Genomic DNA, 19,080 nt, shown 5'->3' with positions numbered 1-19,080 from the left:
TATTTTCTCGGTTAGGTAAGATTTTGATTTGTAAGGTTTGTTTCTTTTTTGTTGGTTTTGCTACTCCTGATTTTGTATATATTTGGTAAATACATTTACCAAGAGTCGGTAAATAAATTTACCAAACGCTTTCTCTGACTCGGTGTCCGTGTTCTTGGGAGTGCACATTTTGTGCTGCGCCTAGCTTCCCCTAGACCTGGGCGTAACAACACACACAAAGCTCCATAAGAAAATTAAATGACAGAATGATGGGCAGACAGCAACTCTGTGTAGATTATGCAGGTCTTAATAACAGGGCATTTACAAAAAATGTATTTATCTTCCAATCAGCTCTCTGACTCACTGTGGCCAGAAAACACTCTAATGGCTCCTGCGGGACTCCTAATGGATTTGGGCATAGTGGATCATACGAGGAGGGGGCGACTACTTAAAGCCAAAGCCTAATTTACATAGCTAATTTGGCTTCATTAATTACCTCTGGCCCTCTGCCAGGGAAACTACGAGGCCACGACAAGCGACAGGCAACAGAGGGCCTGACTGTGAGGGTCTGTATGTTAGGAGGAATATTATTATTAAAGTCAACTGTGATAGACACCAGCAGGGCTCATCATTTCATCGTTTCAATAAAGCAGCATTTGCACCACTTGTTGGGAGGGAAACAACCTGGAAACACAGAATATGGCCTTATGAAGTTATCAGGGCAACATGTTAGTTGCCTATTGACTCAGCCAATGGACAAAAAGCGACCGGGCAGGGGTGATTGTGTCCACCTAACTAATGTCAGTCTGATATTCAGCTACGGGTATTCAACATCTGAGCTCAAACTGTGCAGAGCTGAAGGACCTGCAGAGTTTAGTGGTCGCTTCTAATGATCACTCCGGTGTGTGACTCAGTATGCCTCAGTTTAAATATTGTAATAACTTTATCATGTTTTGGTCAAGAAATTCAGGGTCACAGTAGCACATCAAAATGTATTGCAAACAATGTAATTAATATTTTTAAGAAAGTAGGACAGGTACATTTTGTAGTCGGGGAAGCCATTATTTCAAACGGAGCGGTGCGGGAGGATGACAATGTTAAAGGGCGCTCGACGAACCTCAGACAGTGAAAATCAGTGTATAAAAACTGAATTGAAATACTTTCTAGTCACATGCTAAATGTAGGGTATAATTTATTTCAGAATCAGAAAGCCTTAATTCCTCCCACAGTGGGGAAATATTACATTTGTTCAATCTACTTTCAATGCACTATTATACATTACACCATATTTTCCACCTATGTCCTTTTTGCAATACTTTGAATAAATTCAAAATTGTTAGAATTCTTACTTTAGCAGTTGTTTGTTGTTGCATAGATCGAAAGTGTGTATGGAAACAGCATCTCCTACCTTTTCTGACACTTCATATAGTTGCCATGTTCATCTTTCCCACAGTTCCCAAAAGCGTTCCCTGCTGCATTGACATCTTCGAAGCAGGCATCATGGGCCGGGCGGGCTCCTGGAACACAACATATTCCATCAGGCCTCTGGGCTCTCTTGTACTAACCCAGGTCAACAATGTTAGACACAGACAATAATGTTAAACTCCTGCAAACAGATGGAGAGATCCTGCTGCTCGTCTGCAGATGTTATGGTGAAGATAACAGTCTAAACCCTCCTGCAGCTACAGTCAGAGATAAGAGATCTGTGACAAATGTGATATTCTAAGAAAAAGAGTCAGACGAAAAAGCCTATATCAGTTTCACCCACTACATGTGGAATCATGCTTAGCTCACAGTGCCATTAACCAATCTGTCCTCATACCGGGGTTCCCATGTTTTAGGAGTTTTAGACACTGTGTTCAGTCTCTGCACCGGCTGTTTGCCAAATCTCACTTCTTAAAAACAACAAAGTCTCATTTATGATTTCTTATTCTACATGTGACAGCTTTTGAGTTGTGTATAGCAGTTTCTTCCTACAGGACGCAGATGTTGTTCAAGTAAGGCTAAACACAGAGCTGCCAGTTTTCATTTGAATACTACACCTAGCTAAAATAAAAACAGTCCCTCACGGTGACATTAATGTGGGTGAGCTAGTCTTAATTAAACTGACTTAATAACAGAAACACATCTCTGTAGAAGCCAATTAACTTCAACAGCACCACAAACTAAAAATGTCCAAATTGACAAGAAACTGTTGTAAGTAAATAATCAAATGATGTACTTTTCATAGCTGATTTTATTTCAACTGGATAATTAATGATTGTATAAGTTACCACATTCCTACCAAAGTAATACAATCTATGTTAAAGAAAAGCTAATTTTGGACTTTGTTAAAAATAATGAAATAATGCAGTACAATGAAATAGGATGACACACATTAATGTCAAAATGTCTTCCTGTTGTGCTCGGTCTGGCTGCTGTTCTAACACTGTCATGCTTGTAAATGCAGCCTTCCTGTCGAAAAGGAAAAAGAGCTAACCCTTGTAGCTTTGATGAGTGTTTATTTTGACAAACTGCTGTTATTCAGTGTGATAAAAAACTCTGAAATACAGTGAGGTGTTACTGCTGTGAAATCTGTGAGCAGAAACTGGCTCCAGGTGGTTTAACTCTCACAAAAATAAAAGTAGAACCTCCGTTGGTGAACCCCTGATTTCAGAGTGTTTCAGGCTTCACACTGATCTGATAGTTTGCCCGCTCATAGAGTCTCTTGATTGATTATCTTTCAACCCTGTTGAGGCTTCTCATGTGCAATAATTATTGAACAGTTTGATTAATTCTATGATGTATTTATCTCTTTTTGGAGCATATCACTAGCCAATTATTGAAGTTGGTATACTTGCCTTTGTTATCTCCTAAATTGAATGTTCAACTGAGAGTGTATTGGTTTGTCAATTAAAATGTTCATGTTCTGCATTGTTAGAATAATTGTGTTCAGATATCCTACAACTTTTAACTGGTTCTATGTATACCAATTAAAAATTACAAGCTGTCCAATACCAATTATCCAGCGTCCAGAATTCATCAAAATCAGCACAGCGGGGTTACCATTGTGGCCACTTTCTGGTTTCAACTCACATTTTAGATCTTGAACATGTCAGAAATGGATTTGGTACCTCCTTAAACCCTTAAATCACTCCAAATAGCCCAAATCGGTCATGCTCATTGTGTCCTATTATCCAACATATGCAGGATAGCATGCAGCAGTTTCTTTGCTGTGGACTCTACTATACATTTATAAGATAAACTTTGGGGTACTCAACATTTCTGTGTGGTAATTGGCTGTTCTCACCGTAGCCCCACAGCTGCAGGCACTGCTGCTGGTGGGTGAGGCACATGCCGGTGTAGCAGTAGGCCACTCCGTACTGGCAGGAGGATCCGTCCAGCAGGTACACGTTGGAGGGGCAGTAGGGGGAGGCCCCGGTGCAGTACTCAGGCAGGTCACAGGCCCCCGCGGGCTCCCGGCACATGGTCCCTGACTGCTTCAGCTGGCAGAGATAGGGAGCAAACGGTGAGGGTTGTTCTTTGAAAGCTTTACAGCTCTTCCACTTAAATTCTAAAATACATATTCACACTCATTGTTGTTCTCTAGATTAAACGTTTTTTTGGAACTCCTTCCAGTGAAGAAGAGAAATCCATCATATGTTATTCAGTTATAAAGATCTACTGTTGGAGCTTCCGAACTACCTCACCTCTCCTCTCTCATATTACTCTATTCATTTTCTTCTTTGAGTCTTGCACTGACTCACTGGGAGATTTTAGCTTTAGTTATTCTAGGGATGTTACGCTTGTTTATTCTGTTGTGTTGTTTCTGTTCTGCTGTTGTTGTTTTCAAATCTCTTATGAATTTTAATGAGGCTGACTGATTAAATTGAGATTAAATAAGTATTTAAAAACGGAAAATGTTATTTAGTCGTCTATGATCATTTCCTTTATATGATGGAAACAATAGAATCAATTATATTATACTTGAGAGAAAAAGGACTATACTATCACCAGATATCTGAAGTTTTGAAAATGATAAACCTTTATTGTAGTGGTATTATAAACCCACATATACTCATTCTTAGTTTGAAGGTGCCTCATCAACATATTTTGGGGGAGAAATGTCTGCTAACTGCCTTATCATACACACACACACACACACACACACACACACACACACACACACACACACACACACACACACACACACACACACACACACACAGACAGACAGACAGACAGACAGACAGACAGACACACTTAAAATGCTTTTTAAAATCGATTTTGATTAATTGCGGTCACCCCCCTCTCTGTTTGTACTTTCTTCCAGGTAGTGTTGAGGAAATAGCTGAACATTTGATACAACAAACACTAAGACACCATGTCTATTGAATTTAGCACCAATGGTTGTTGACTTTATACAAGCCTGCCATTGGCAGTTAGAATCCTCCCCACCCTCCACTGTCTGTGAGTTCCCCTCCTATAAGAGCCCCTGCACTATATCATGGGCTTAGGTTTGCGAAGGTCATTATGAATGGTTTATAGGAAGAAAGATAAGATGTGCGTTTTATTCTTCTTAAGAAGAATTATAAAATGTGGAGCCAGCGCTGACACAAGGTGGGTCGGAATCTGCTAGAATGATTCCACGATAATCAAAGAATAAAAGGGGCAATACATGCCCATCAGCCTTTTTTATCCTATAAGCAGGGGTTTGGCTATAGCAGAGTCATAGAAACAAAAACACATCATATGGACAAAGGTAATGGTGTTACATACTGTAACTGTGTCAAGAGGGCTTTGCAGTGTCTTTAAAGGTGATGCTTTGTAAGTAAGCATTGTTCAAACAGGCAGAACTTAGTTACATTTAGTTTTGCATTTAAGCTTTTAGAAGATCCGGAACAAGTCTATCATCATTTTCAAGCATCTAGTTTATCTCCATTTGAGAAAAAGGCCCACTCACAGTGTCTTGGGTAGATAGATAAACAATATGCATTGAAGGTTATTGTTATGCTGTGGTCGAATAGTGTTTCTGCTTAGCAGGGTTTCTAACAGACTGAATGACCCAAAGCACCTCAGATGAGCTGCTTCAATTCTCTAAACGATAATAAAATAAGCTTCAATGCTTCCTATATTATCTCATTGACATAGCATACACTGGACCATCCTTTATTCAAGTTAAGGAGATAATGCTGTCCCACAATTCCTTGCTGTGGCAACATCCTAATATTCAGCTTGCAGCTTTAAGAGGAATGTAAAAGACAGCAAGCGGCATTACGAGTTTGAGTATAAATGAGTGGAATAGAACAGGAAAGTTAATAATAGGTGATGCAGTAAATAGAAACTATAGCAGTTTATCTGAAGAAAATGATGCAAGATTTGAAAAAAATGCTGAAAATGAATAAATTAACAATAGAATAAGCAAAATAAGAGAAAGGATGTGTAAAGAAAGGATACACAATAAACAGAGACAGAATGGAGGAGGCTCCTCTTCTGCAGAACGTATTGCCGTCTTCAGCACGTTGCCTCTTCTGTCAGGTTAAAGCTCAGTAGAGTTTGGGTTCACAATGGGATGTCAGAGAGATGAGACAGAGGAAGGTGTGTGATGTGAAGCTGTGCTGGGTACAGGACGTCAACACACTGCACCCTGACTGACAGGGGACTAATGACACTGAAACACTGCTGCAAATGAGGCTCCCTCCCACGCTGCTGCCTGCATGTGTGTGTGTGTGTGTGTCACCTTGCAGCCCTCGCAGCACACTCCATGCGCACACTGAGCCTCCTCCTTCAAGGTGCAGTTATTGGCATTGCAGCAATCATTGGTGCATTCCTGTAACACACAAACACACATGTTGTAACACTCGCTTTACACAGATCAAACAGCCTCAATCTCCTCAATAACTGAAATTTATTAGAACGTAACATTTGTAGGAGTGGGAAACATTATTTTATAACATTGCAATACAAATTAGATTTGCAGGTTTGAAAGTTAGCAAGTTATTATTCAGGGTTTTAAACTATACTGCCAACCTTTGTACATGTTAATGAAGGTTGGTAAGTCAATTATAAGGTAAATAACATAGTTTAGTTGATAGAAATTTTACAAAGCTATTAATAAAGTAAATCTGGGGATATTACGCATATGAATAAAAAACAAACAAGCTAAAAAGAAAACCCATTTTATATAGAGCAACTCACTCCAGAGTGGTACACACACCCACCCACCCCTGCACACACACACACACACCCACCCACCCCTGCGCACACACCCACCCACCCCTGCACACACACACACACACACACACACACACACACACACACACACACACACACACACACACACACACACACACACACACACACACACACACACACACACACACACACACACACACACACACACACACACACACACACACACACACACACACACACACACACACACACACACACACACACACACACACACACACACACAATAAAGAGGATTGACAGCTGTGACTGACACACAGATGTTGGCAGGAGGCAGAACATTTCAAATCTAAGTGCTAATGCTCATGTGTCATACCAAGCTCAGAGAAAAAGACATCTCTCGTTGCTATGGCGCCCTCTGACAAGCCATGTTTACAATTGAAAAGAAATGGGGGAGTTGAAACCACAGTCTATGGTTGAACCAAGCAAGATGAAAGATGATGGGTAAACACAAGGAGAAGAAGAGGGATGTTCCTCCAAACAACAAGACTTTCCACAAACACTCTCAAAATAAAACCTATGCCTCCACTGTAACATCCTGCAGCAGAGGAGAGCTTTTGGTTTACAATGAGTGTGTGATTGTGTCTGATCTGAATGCAGGGCAGGGGGGGGGGTCGGCTCCACTGTCAGCGCTCTCACTGCCGCCAGCGCACCGCTGTCAGACACCAATTTGCTTCTTCTGTTTTCAATTTGCTCTGCTGCTTGAACCTGAGTAGGTTTATTTAACCTCTGGGTTTATTGAGCGCGAACACTTCATCTCGATTTAAGGAAACTTTAGCAATCTTTCAGCTGTGTTGCACAAAGCCATGGAGAGCGCATTATTGAAGAGGCTGAAACGACGCTGCTCTACGGAAAGAGCTTACTTTTACTTTGGTGACGTGTAATGAATAGACTAGATCAGGGATGGGCAACTTTGATGGTGGTGGGGGCCACATAATTGATGTACTGACCACCAGGGGGCCGCAGATTCACTTGGAACACACACACACACACACACACACACACACACACACACACACACACACACACACACACACACACACACACACACACACACACACACACACACACACACACACACACACACACACACACACACACACACACACACACACACACACACACACATTCCATGTTTTGTATGTAATTATTAACAAATATACTAAGTCTGACATCTTCATTAACATTTTACAACAAAAAAAAATGTTTTTTTTTTTTATTTTTTTTAATTAATTAAGTTGTTTATAAATTAATCTGAGGGCCGCAAAAAGAGGAGCCATTTGCCCTTCCCTGGACTAGATAGTACGTTTGAAAGATTTAGGTTTAGCATTTCTGCTTTGTTTAATAGTGAGAGAGACAAGCAGGGGGGGAATTTAATGTTTGCCGCTCTACATGGTGAGCTATATATTATATCATTTTAACTTAAAGTCCACCTCCAGTCTTATTTTAAAGTCTGTAATTGACTCTGATACAAGAACTATTTGGATACATGGGGTTTTTCACATTGACTCTGATACAAGAACTATTTGGATACATGGGGTGTTCCACATATAAAGTATAATGAACTCCGGAAGCACATCCATGTCCATTGCTCATGCTACGTGGAGCAGTGTGAAGCATATGAGCGACATTAGATTACAAGCAGTAAATAGCCTGAAATTGTTTAATTTTTTTAAGAAGATTTTTATAAAACATGAACAGTAAGAACACTCACACTACATTTTAAACAACGAGTTCTCCATCTGATAAGGAAAGATGGTATGATATGATTAAACAATCTACAGGACAGCTACTAAGTGGAGATTTTTGTCACAATTGGCAGACATTTCTTCTAATCTGTTTAATAAAGTATAAAAACTGTTAATAAAAAAATGGAAGGTAAAAATCACAAAAAATGTATTTATGTCAGATGTGTGGTAATACAGTCATGATTCTATCAAATGATGAAAATATGTTGAAAATGTAAGATCTTAAACATCTAGGAATAGAGAAAATAGGCAAATCCACTATAGTATTTATAACATATCTCTATAAATAATTAGATTTGGTGTGTTAGTCATACAGGCTTGAGACGAACAGGAATAAATGAAGATGCTCACCTCAGGCTCTCCACAGTCGCACTCCTCTCCGTCCTCCACAAAGCCGTTGCCGCACTTCTTGCCCCCCACCAGGTCCCTCATGTTGGGCATGTTGAAGAGACACATGCCACCCCCCTTCTGGAAGTAGCTGTCCAGGTCCCGCTTGCTGCAGCGACTGAAGACACGTGGGAACGGATGGCTGGAAAGGGACAGGACATTTTTTAAAGAGCTGAATTAACTACAGTAAACGCTGACTCCTTTCTTCCACTGCTCTGCTCAGAGAAAACACTTGCATGTTTCTTGGCAGTGCTTTGAAATGTTGTGGGACATCATACCAAGGCTTTCCATTTTCTTTCATTCTGTGTTTCTTTTAAACATTCAAACTTAAAAGCCTACACAGGAAATTAAATATCGGAACTGGTGATTACAAATCTATGATTGTAATAAAGAAGAATAGAAGAGAGAAATCTAAAATCTGTCAGAATACTCTAGCTTCCTCCAGCTGATCCATGCATCAGTGAGAGACACAGCTCACATCTCAGGTCTCAGGTTTCCAGTCTCAGGTCTCAAGTCTCATGTCTCATGTCTCAAGTCTCTAGTCTCATGTCTCATGTCTCATGACTCATCACGCAGGTCTCAGGTCTCCAGTCTCAGGTCTCAAGTCTCAAGTCTCGAGTCTCATGTCTCATGTCTCATGTGTCATGACTCATCACGCAGGTCTCAGGTCTCAAGTCTCATGTCTCATGTCTCATATCTCATGACTCAGGTCTCATGACTCAGGTCTCATGACTCATGTCTCATGACTCATGTATCAGGTCTCATGACTCAGGTCTCATGACTCAAGTCTCAAGTCTCATGTCTCAGGTCTCATGACTCAGGTCTTATTTCTCATAACTCAGGTCTCATGTCTCAGGTCTCAAGTCTCAGGTCTCATGTCTCAGGTCTCATGACTCAGGTCTCATGTCTCATGACTCAGGTCTCATGTCTCAGGTCTCAGGTCTCATGTCTCATGACTCATGTCTCAGGTCTCAAGTCTCAGGTCTCAGGTCTCATGTCTCAAGTTTCATGTCTCAGGTCTCATGTCTCAGGTCTCACGACTCAGTTCTCATGTCTCATGACTCAGGTCTCATTTCTCATGTCTCATGACTCATGTCTCAGGTCTCAAGTCTCATGTCTCAGGTCTCATATCTCATGTCTCATGACTCAGGTCTCATGTCTCATGACTCAGGTCTCATGTCTCATGATGCATGACTCAGGTCTCATGTCTCAAGTCTCATGTCTCAGGTCTCATGTCTCAGGTCTCATGACTCAGGTCTCATGTCTCATGACTCATGACTCAGGTCTCATGACTCATGACTCATGACTCTGGTCTCATGTCTCAGGTCTCATGTCTCATGATTCAGGTGTCATGACTCAGGTCTCATGTCTCAGGTCTCATGTCTCAGGTCTCATGTCTCAGGTCTCATGACTCAGGTCTCATATCTCATGTCTTATGTCTCATGACTCAGGTCTCATGACTCATGTCTCATTTCTCATGATTCATGTCTCAGGTCTCATGACTCAGGTCTCAGGTCTCATGTCTCATGACTCATGTCTCAGGTCTCATGTCTCAGGTCTCATGACTCAGGTCTCATATCTCATGTCTTATGTCTCATGACTCAGGTCTCATGACTCATGTCTCATGTCTCATGACTCAGGTCTCATGTCTCAGGTCTCATGACTCAGGCCTCCTGTCCCCTGTCTCCTGCCTCCTGTCTCCTGTCTCATGCCTCCTGTCTCCTGCCTCCTTCCGCCTTTCTCCTGTCTCCAGCATCCTGTCTCCTCTCTCCTATCTCCTGCCTCCTGTCTCCTCTCTCCTGCCTCCTATCTCCTTTCTCTGTCTCCTGTCTCAGGTGTCTCACCCGTTGCCAGCAGCCATCACACACGTGGCCTCCTGTCTCCTGTCCCCTGTCTCACCGGGTGGCAGCAGCCATCACACAACGTGGTTTCCTGTCCCCTGTCTCCTGTCTAACCCAGTGGCAGCAGCCATCACACACCGTGGCCTCCTGTCCCCCGTCTCCTGTCTCATGTCTCACCCGGTGGCAGCAGCCATCACACACCCCCCCTGCTCGGCCGTGGCCTCCACACAGCAGCCGTCATGGTCGTGGCTCATGCCGAAGTTGTGTCCGATCTCGTGGGCCATGGTTGCGGCGGCGCCGATGGGTAGCTCAGAGTGGTCCTGTAGGGGGACAGAAGGGGGTCTCATTAGAATGACTGACAGCGTCACGAGCAGCTGTGTAAACACAGACCTGCAGATTTGATGTACATCCTTCATACAGGAGTCTTTTTTATATTTGCCAGGACATATACAGTTGAGGCCTAAATTATTAGCCCCCCAGGAGTTATGGAACATTTTCCTAAAATTCTTCCCAATGTTTCCAGCATTGATAAAACTTGATATAATCAAACATTCACCATTGTGGAAAATAAAATAAGTTTTTAGGCTCGCTTTATATCAAATATAGTGAAAAAAAGGGGTTTGTCAAAAAATATTAGCCCCCATGTGAATCTTTGCTTTCAAAACACACCTAATCAACCAATCAGCTTTCAAACCACACCTAATCAGCCAATCAGCTTTCAAGCCACACCTGAGCATTCAATCAGCATAAAAGGACTCCAAGAAACAGGCACTTGAATACCTTATTGAGAGGGACTATACTACTCCTACTCACTAGGGGTGTAACGGTTCACAAACATTTCGGTTCGGTACGTGCCTCGGTTTTTTGGTCACGGTTTGGTTCGGTAGGTTTTCGGTGTAGCAGATTTTTTTTTCGCAAAACAAAACATTTAAAAAAAAATTGTTTTATTATTATTAAACTGTGAATAATGTATTCACTCAAATAAATACAAAAAATAATATAAACGTTAAGGTGCAGCATTTTGATGAACTGAAATAATCTGTATTTGAACTTTACTGTACTAGTACAAAACATTAACTATTAGTTTTGGGTTTTTAATTATTATTAAACTGTGAATATTCACTGAAATAAATACAAAATATAATAAAATAAACATTAAGGTGCAGAATTTTGATGAACTGAAATAATCTGTATTTGAATCTGTATCTGTACTGTACTAGTACCTAAGCAGCCAGTTTGACATTATGACTTGCTTGCATGTATTTATATTTATTATATTGATTATTGTTTATTTATATTTATATTGTACATGTATTTTCATGTTTTTTTAAAGAAAAATGAACTTGTCCACATTGCTTGCCGAAAGGGCAGATCTGCTGGCACTAACAATGTCTCCTGCTGTGGAGAACACCCTCTCGCTAGGGACCAGGGGGGGATCTAGACAAATATTCATGAGGTGGCAAGAGGGTGGCAGGAGAATTTCAGGGGTGGCATCCCCTGGCAGAAGTATATGCTGATTTAATCGCAGTCATATCAATCAATGTTAACTTGGAAAGCCACAATATTGATATTTTAACTCAATAACATTAGGTGACATTATTGTGGCACATCAGTAAAGCCTTAAATATAAATATATAAGGTGGCACACGTCATTTAATGAATTTTAACTGAATGAGTTGGTTTAACTCTTAGACCAGCAGGGGTACCAAATATGCAGACTGCTGCAATAAGTACATTAATTAACTGTCTCATCGATCTGTGTCTGTATGAATATGATAATATTAACAATCATATTATTCCTATCAGCTGTCAACCACTGTTATGATTCACATATTCAGTGTTATTATTAAATAAACTATATTTTTTGGAGGAGTTAATGAGGAACGTTCCTCAAGATGCTTGCTCACCCTCCTTCAAATTTGAAAAACTAGTAATTACTATCATAATTCAAAAGAATCAAAGGAACAGTTCAGCGCCCCACAACTTCATTGCAAACAGTTATAACCTTGACTTTACATCAGAAAAAACAAACATTAAAGAAATGAATAACTGCATCAACTAGGGTTAAAAAACGTGTATTCAGCTAAAACATATACATCGCTGCAGTTATGGTCCAGTGGAAAGTCCTTACCTACTCGCCTAGTTAAATCAAAGTGGTTACTTTATTTTTGGCTGGGCAGTGAAGTTTTACACACCGTCTTATTTGACTTTCTCAGGACTTGAGACTGTTTTTTGGGGGAAGACCCCCACAAAGAAGAAAAATATATTTACACATGTAAGGTAATCTTCTTAAACAGTTTTTATTCTCATCGACTCATCCGTGAGCAGAGCATCAAGTTGGCATGCCTATAACAGCTGAATGTGGCGATTACCATCTTGATCAGCAAAACGCCACACAAACTTATTAAGATTTAAAGCTATGGTGCGTTTTCATTCAATGCTGAGTACAGCCAAACTTGACAGGCTCTTCTCTGTCATAGTAGACCGGAAACAGTTGCGGCGCCAGAGTATTTGTGTTGGGTAATCTATGGTAGGGCTAACCCATACAGTGGTGGGGCTCAAGTCAGTATTTGCAATGTAATTACATACACACTATATATCGCCCCCCTTGACAGTGAAACGCCACGCGTGAGGTTTAGATTATTTCCCTGTCTCAATCCAAATTGAACTGTATGAAATAAAAAGGCACATTTGTCTTGTAGTAAATAAAAAGGGCGACCCGGAGCCAATCCTGCAATTTCCCCACAGGTGAAAGAGTTGACATGCTGAAAACCCAACCCCTGCAGGGGGGTCTGGGGTATTCCCCCCCAGGAGATTTTTTGAAATACTAACATAAAATACACATTCTGGTACTCTCTTGAGAAGAAAAATAAATAAATCTATTATTCCACGACATATTTAAAAAAATGAATGCCATTTTAGTTTTTTGTTACTTTGTTCTCAAAGCTGAACCTGCTGCTCCTCACAGAGAGAAGAGGGAAGAGGCTGTGTGAATTACTTTACATTGTGGATAAGGGTGGATAGCCCCCATTGTTCTGTGTGTCAAAATGAAAGACAGCCCACACACCTATCACTCATCAAACCGTGGGGTATTATTTCATTATGTGTTGATTTTTATCAACACGTAATGTTGTACCGATGTATATAGAGATGTACTACAGCAAAAGTATTCTCCGTTGGGACTTCCTGTAACAACACCACGCCGTTATATTGATTCTGATTGGCCAGAAGACATTATCAAAGATGTTCTATTGAGAAGACGATCACTACGTGACAAAAGTTTTCAAAACCGTTTCTGTTCTTCGGTATTTCCAGACAAGTGGCTACTGAAATCAATCTTACTAACTGCTGTCTGTGCAATTTACTCCGCGCAAGTTGGCAGACTTTTTTTTGCTTACTTTAACATCATTGTTCATGGTGGGGCTAAGCCATTTATTGGTATGGCTGTAGCCTACCCCAGCCAGACCCTGACCGCAAATACCTCATTCCTTCTGTCTACTTGTATCCGAAATGCTTCTCGTTTTGCGCTGTCCTCCCATTCAAATGAAATCGCCGCAAATCATATTTCCAAGCTCGCTTTGATAACATGGCAACATAAGGATATTTGGCGTTTGTAATAGATTTTGGCTCGGTCTAAACTTTTTGCGAGTGGTGGAGGCTTAAATGCTAGCGGGAGTTGGGTTTGCACTTCAGTCTTTTTTCTTTTGGTACCGGTGATATTCACGTTCGGGTGATGCCTTTTCAAATGAGTGTGCAAGTTTTATGTATTGCCAGTCGCGTAACCAATTTTAGTTGAACAATGCCGACAAACAGCTTTGGTTCGGTCCACCTGTCTTTGTCCGTCATCCTTGTACGTAACTGCGAAACCAAAAGGTTCCCAAACCGGAGACTTCAATGATGCTGGAGGATTTTCGAGCTCAACTTTATCTGCGTTCGCCATTTCGACAGTTCCTCAAATTACTGACTACATTTGAACGCATCCCTGTGACCAGCTCTCATAGTATGCCTCTCGTCCAATTAAATGACTTGGTCGCTCTATGACGCGTTGAACCCAATGTGAGAAATTACTCTGAATCACCTGAATGCTGCGACGCAGCACCTGCAATTACTTCCAAAAAGTTGTTCACGTTCTCAATTTTTTACGTTTAACATTATATTTGTTCGGTACACTTCGGTACACGTGTACCGAACGGCCCATACCGAAATACGTATACCGTTACACCCCTACTACTCACCATGCCAAAGACAAAGGAAATCAGTCTTGAGCTCAGGAAGAAGATAGTGGAGGCTCATGAAAAGGGGGAAGGCTACACTGCTATTCACAAGCGCTTCACAGTGTCTAGAACTGCTGTACGTTGCATAATTGCGAAGTAGGACAGGGTATATACAGGAATCCTGAAGTCAAATTTAATACCTTTTAAGACTTTTTTTAAGACCCTTTCCATACATTTTAAGACCTCATCGCCACTTCAAGTTCTAACATTGGCGACACACTTTACCTCACATTTACTCTATACAGTATTGATTGTAAGATAGCACAACTAAACCGTTTATGATAACTCCTTATCATAATTCAGATAGAACAAAGCACAAGAGAATGAATTTTGTGACCAACCCAATGCAAGGTTTATTAGAAAAATTATTTGACCAATAAACAAAACAAATGACAAAATGTTGTACTATGAAATATACATTAAACTTTGGTCAGCTTCAGCGGGGTAATGCCATGTAGGAGTTCACAAATACCCATCATGGCATGTGCCTCAATTCATTTGCTTTGCTGTCCCACTCTTTTTCGGTTTGTTCCAGCTCAATGCATTTCTCTTTGTGCCTCCTCCTGAGGGTGTTGGACTTTGTTAGCAGTTGAGCCATTAAAGATCCAGCTTTTCCTCAGCCTGTGCAGGAAAACATCGAGCCGCTGCTCAAATGGCTGGAAGGAGAGGAAGCCTTCACCTCTACCCTCAACAGACAGAAATCTTTGAAATTGCTGAACGATCACATCACCTACAACATTGACAGAGAAAGGGAAAGAAGTAATTATTCATATGTCATTATATTTCATTCCACAGTCATCTGCTTCATCCGTTGTTTGAGAGATACATAGCTCGCAGCATCTGTACACATAAAAAGCACAGTGTATTGTAGATTTCCTAAAACAAATTTAAACAAGAATGCGTAATAATTAAATCCACACAAGCTTCTATTGTCCCTAAACAATACTTGTTCCTACCAGCTGAAACTCCTCCTGCCAACTGCTTGTCCTCCAGGAATCTTTGGACTACACTCTTCATCTTGCTGATGCACCACTCTGGATCCCTGCTCATGTTTGTGGGATCCAAACATGCAATGTTCCTGACGACTGGAAATTTGAGGGGGCTTTTCTCCTGCACTTTCTTGACCATTGCAGCCAGGCCCTTCATGCACTCTTTCCTGAACGTGAGCACAGAAAGCTCACCTACTCTGCCTCCTGGTTTGCTCTGAAGTGCCTGACAAATAATACATAGACTGTAAATTGTGCAGAAAGGATGATTTACAAAATAAAGTTTATATCAACCTCTCATTGAAATGACAAAATGAGTTTCAATATACATTTATTTGAAACTACACAATATGTAATGGAAGTTCATTTAATTTTTTAACAAATGTCCCTTCATTAGCATAATACAATGGTAAAAAGGTCAATTTATCATATTAAACTGGCTGGATCAGTGTACAGGTAGAGCAAAGACATAGTAGGCCCATAACTGTATAGATCTATACATATACAGTACGTCTCTGAAAATATATCAAAATTACCTTGATGACAGATTCAGCACCAAGGCCTATGTCAGCATTCATCGGGGAGACCCAGTTCTTCTCATCAGCTGCATCGACTTTGGTGAGCTTCAGGGGGGTGATGTCCTCTAGGAGTTCACTCTTCACAAACCGTCTCAGTAGACTCTACCATATTATAAAGAAATAACAAGAAATCAATGACAGAACCATTCGTGTGGATTAATCAAATTCAGTTTAATTACTGTTATTATTACCTTCAGTAACTCAGCCAAGTCTTTAGCTAAGAAGGGCATCACTGGCTCATCAGTTTGAAATTTTAACAGGAAGGGGCTGAAGGTCCTGGATATCGCAAAGAAGAACTGCAGCTTGGCTATGATGAGTGGATCCCCTTGTGCTGCCGCAATGGTGTCATAAGAGGCTGTGGCAGGGTTTGGGATCTTCTTGTTTTTGACACCATCCACGTACTTCTGTAGCATCGGCCAAATTTCAACCGCTCTCTCTGCCACACGGACATTTTCAACCCATCTGTGGCCGCAGAATGGTAGTGGGAAGCAGGAGGACCCTGTCAGACTGGTGAAGTCCTCTCTCCTCGCAGGAACGTTGTGGAAGAGGTAGTGCATTGCTCTCAGGAGCCTTTCAAGCTGCCACATCGTAAAACCGGCCTTTACTGCGTTGTGGAGAGTGTGAAGGCCACAGCTTCCAACAAGGACAAGCTGAGCACCTCCATAGAGCTCTGCGTGCTCTTTCTGTAGAAGATTCACCAATTTGAAGTTGACGTTGGGTCCATCCATGCTGACAGACATAAGCTGCCTCATCTTCAGTTGTGCACCACATTCCTGTGAATTAACAGTAATAAATTAATGGCAACAATCCTTGAAAGTGTATTCTTGAAATACAGGGTCATTCAGATGCACGGTAAGGTGCAACTATAGGTTTGTCACTCATAACATTTAAATTAGTCATTTATTTGGTGTTCAAATGTCATGAAGCAAGATTGCAATATTAACTTACATTTTATAATTGAAACACATTACTGGTGGTATCTCCGTTCTCTCCTCCCACTGTGAATCGCGAGAAAGTTTCAGGGCGACAGAGACACAGAGCGTTCCCGTAACCATAGTAACTCACTCTCACCAGAGGGAGAGACGCTGTGCTGCTGCTGACCAGAGCCGTATAATATAATCTATCTATTCTATCTATACGGCGCTGCTGCTGACTTAGATTACTCTGAGCAGCATGCTAAATTACCATATAATAGATCTTTATGTATATTTTTCGCATTTCCCCCGGTAATAACTTTTGTCGTAAAAATGTGTTTCTAGTCGCATCTTAAATAATACTCGCTAATTGCCTAAGAGCGTCTGAAAAGATGCCAAATCTACCAAAAATAGCCATGTGTGCAACAAAAGATTCAGTCGTTTACAAAGCACATAACTCATATTCATAATATATGTTTTGAAAATAAAAAAAGACCTGGGATTGAAGAAAAAAAGACCCGTGGCTCAGGCAGGCCCTAAACATGAAATGCAAGTAGACTAGAGATACACTTACTTTAATGTGATGCAGCAAGTCCTCGGCTCTTCCGTGTCCCAAAAATTGCGACCCAAGATACCTGGCCCGTACACAGCCATCATCCCAATAACGAATGTGGACGTCCATCTGTTTTTTCTTGGTGGCTTGATTAAGGCTCTCGTCAAACATCAGCACAAACGGCCCAGCCTTGTTGATGCTATTAACGAGCTGTTCTTTAAAGTAAGGGGCCAAGCCGAATCGGACTATGTACCCTGTTTTGTCTTTTCCACAGGCGAACTTCTTGGCTATTTCCGAATCTGGGAACATAGCTCGGAAAAGATCGGAAATCCCTTCATTGGAATTGATGGATTGGTGTTTAATTACGGTGTTGAGGCACCACAGAACCTCTGCCTGCAGCGTTGGAGTGGCGCCCAGCATCACTCGGAGGTCAGCAGTAGCGCTAGATGAAGTGGCGGAGGCTGTAGTAGCTTCAGCGATAGTGGGTGGGGGCGGTGATGTTACGCAGAAATGCGCGATTGAGACCTGCTGTCTGCGTCCCACAGCGGCTTTGTGGCTAGCACTTAGCATGTGGGACCGGACAGCTTTGATCCCCATCGAGGCAACACTAATCGCCTTCCGACACATGCAGCAGTAGGCCTCACGGTTATTCCCAGACACGGGCCTCAGCCATGGTTCGAACTCCGTATCCTCCAACCATTTGGATGAAAACTTGCATTTCCCCATGTTGTAACTGGCGTAAACTGACCTTCGCGCGCTATCAAGCAGCAGTCATCAGTGAGCGTGCAATGTCCTGTTCAGATGACGTAAAATCCAACGGGATGAAAAAAAAAAATAACTACACAGAATCACACTATACACCTACGCAATGATTAAATTCAGGCAAACTTTAGAATATAATTTATATACTTATTGCAAACAAGCTACAAAATTTAATACCTTGGAAAATGCAATTTAATACTTTTTAATACTTTTTAAAAGCCTTATTTTTCGCTAAATTGATTTATCACCTTTTAATACTTTTTAAGACCCCGCGGACACCCTGTAGGAGACACATTCTGTAAGAAACAAACCTAGGCGTGGTCGAAAGCGCAAGATTTCAAGAACTCTGGAGAGGAAAATAGTCAGAGATGTCAGCAAGAATCCCCGGACATCTGCCAAGGTGATTGTTGCTGACCTGGCCTCTTCTGGAGTTGATGTTTCAAGGAACACAGTTGTGAGGGCTCTTCATCGTGGTGGGCTTCAGGGCCATCGTCCCAGAAGAACCCCTTTACTCAAAGAGCGGCCCATCAGAGCCAGACTGAGGTTTGCTCTTGAACATTTGAAAGGTAAAGATGAGTTTTGGAAGTCTGTGCTTTGGTCTGATGAGAGTAAACTGGAACTGTTTGGGCACATGGAAGCTGCTTATGTTTGGCGAAGAAAGGGAGAGGCCTTCAACCCTAAGAACACATCAAGCTGTGGGGCTGTTTTGCAGCCTCAGGCACAGGGGAGCCTTGTTCTCATTTTGAGGGAAAATATGAAAAAATCTGCTCTTAGTCTTCGCTTAGGTCGTCGCTGGGTCTTCCAACAAGACAATGACCCAGAGCACA

General features: G+C 41.5%; 2 protein-coding genes across 7 annotated transcripts in view; both read right to left on the bottom strand.

The window, feature by feature from the left end:
- adam19a (ADAM metallopeptidase domain 19a) overlaps positions 1–19,080 on the bottom strand; it is a 355,481-nt gene that overhangs the window by 45,611 nt on the left and 290,790 nt on the right. For all 5 annotated transcript variants that reach the window (XM_079669126.1, XM_079669129.1, XM_079669128.1 and 2 more), the window contains 5 exons: positions 10,364–10,506; positions 8,310–8,487; positions 5,699–5,788; positions 3,269–3,464; positions 1,388–1,496 (listed from right to left, as the gene is read on the bottom strand). In XM_079669126.1, the coding sequence (XP_079525252.1) occupies positions 1,388–1,496; positions 3,269–3,464; positions 5,699–5,788; positions 8,310–8,487; positions 10,364–10,506 (716 nt within the window). The remainder of the gene's footprint in view (positions 1–1,387; positions 1,497–3,268; positions 3,465–5,698; positions 5,789–8,309; positions 8,488–10,363; positions 10,507–19,080) is intronic.
- Positions 14,571–18,530, bottom strand: LOC307031761 (uncharacterized protein). Of its 2 annotated transcripts, XM_079669133.1 has the most exons (5): positions 17,513–18,530; positions 16,216–16,797; positions 15,983–16,126; positions 15,417–15,672; positions 14,571–15,190 (listed from the first exon to the last, which is right to left on the bottom strand). In XM_079669133.1, exons 1-5 carry the CDS (start codon positions 18,215–18,217, stop codon positions 14,997–14,999), a joined length of 1,881 nt encoding a protein of 626 aa, XP_079525259.1. In that variant the 5' UTR covers positions 18,218–18,530; the 3' UTR covers positions 14,571–14,996. The 2 variants fall into 2 exon arrangements, with proteins under 2 accessions (XP_079525259.1, XP_079525260.1); XM_079669134.1 differs by lacking the exon at positions 15,417–15,672 and having other exon boundaries at positions 15,052–15,190.

The sequence above is a fragment of the Notothenia rossii genome, assembly GCF_949606895.1.
Source record: "Notothenia rossii genome assembly, chromosome: 3".
NCBI lineage: Eukaryota > Metazoa > Chordata > Actinopteri > Perciformes > Nototheniidae > Notothenia > Notothenia rossii.
The sequence above is the reverse complement of the archived record's forward strand: the minus strand, read 5'-3'. Positions and strand labels throughout refer to the sequence as shown.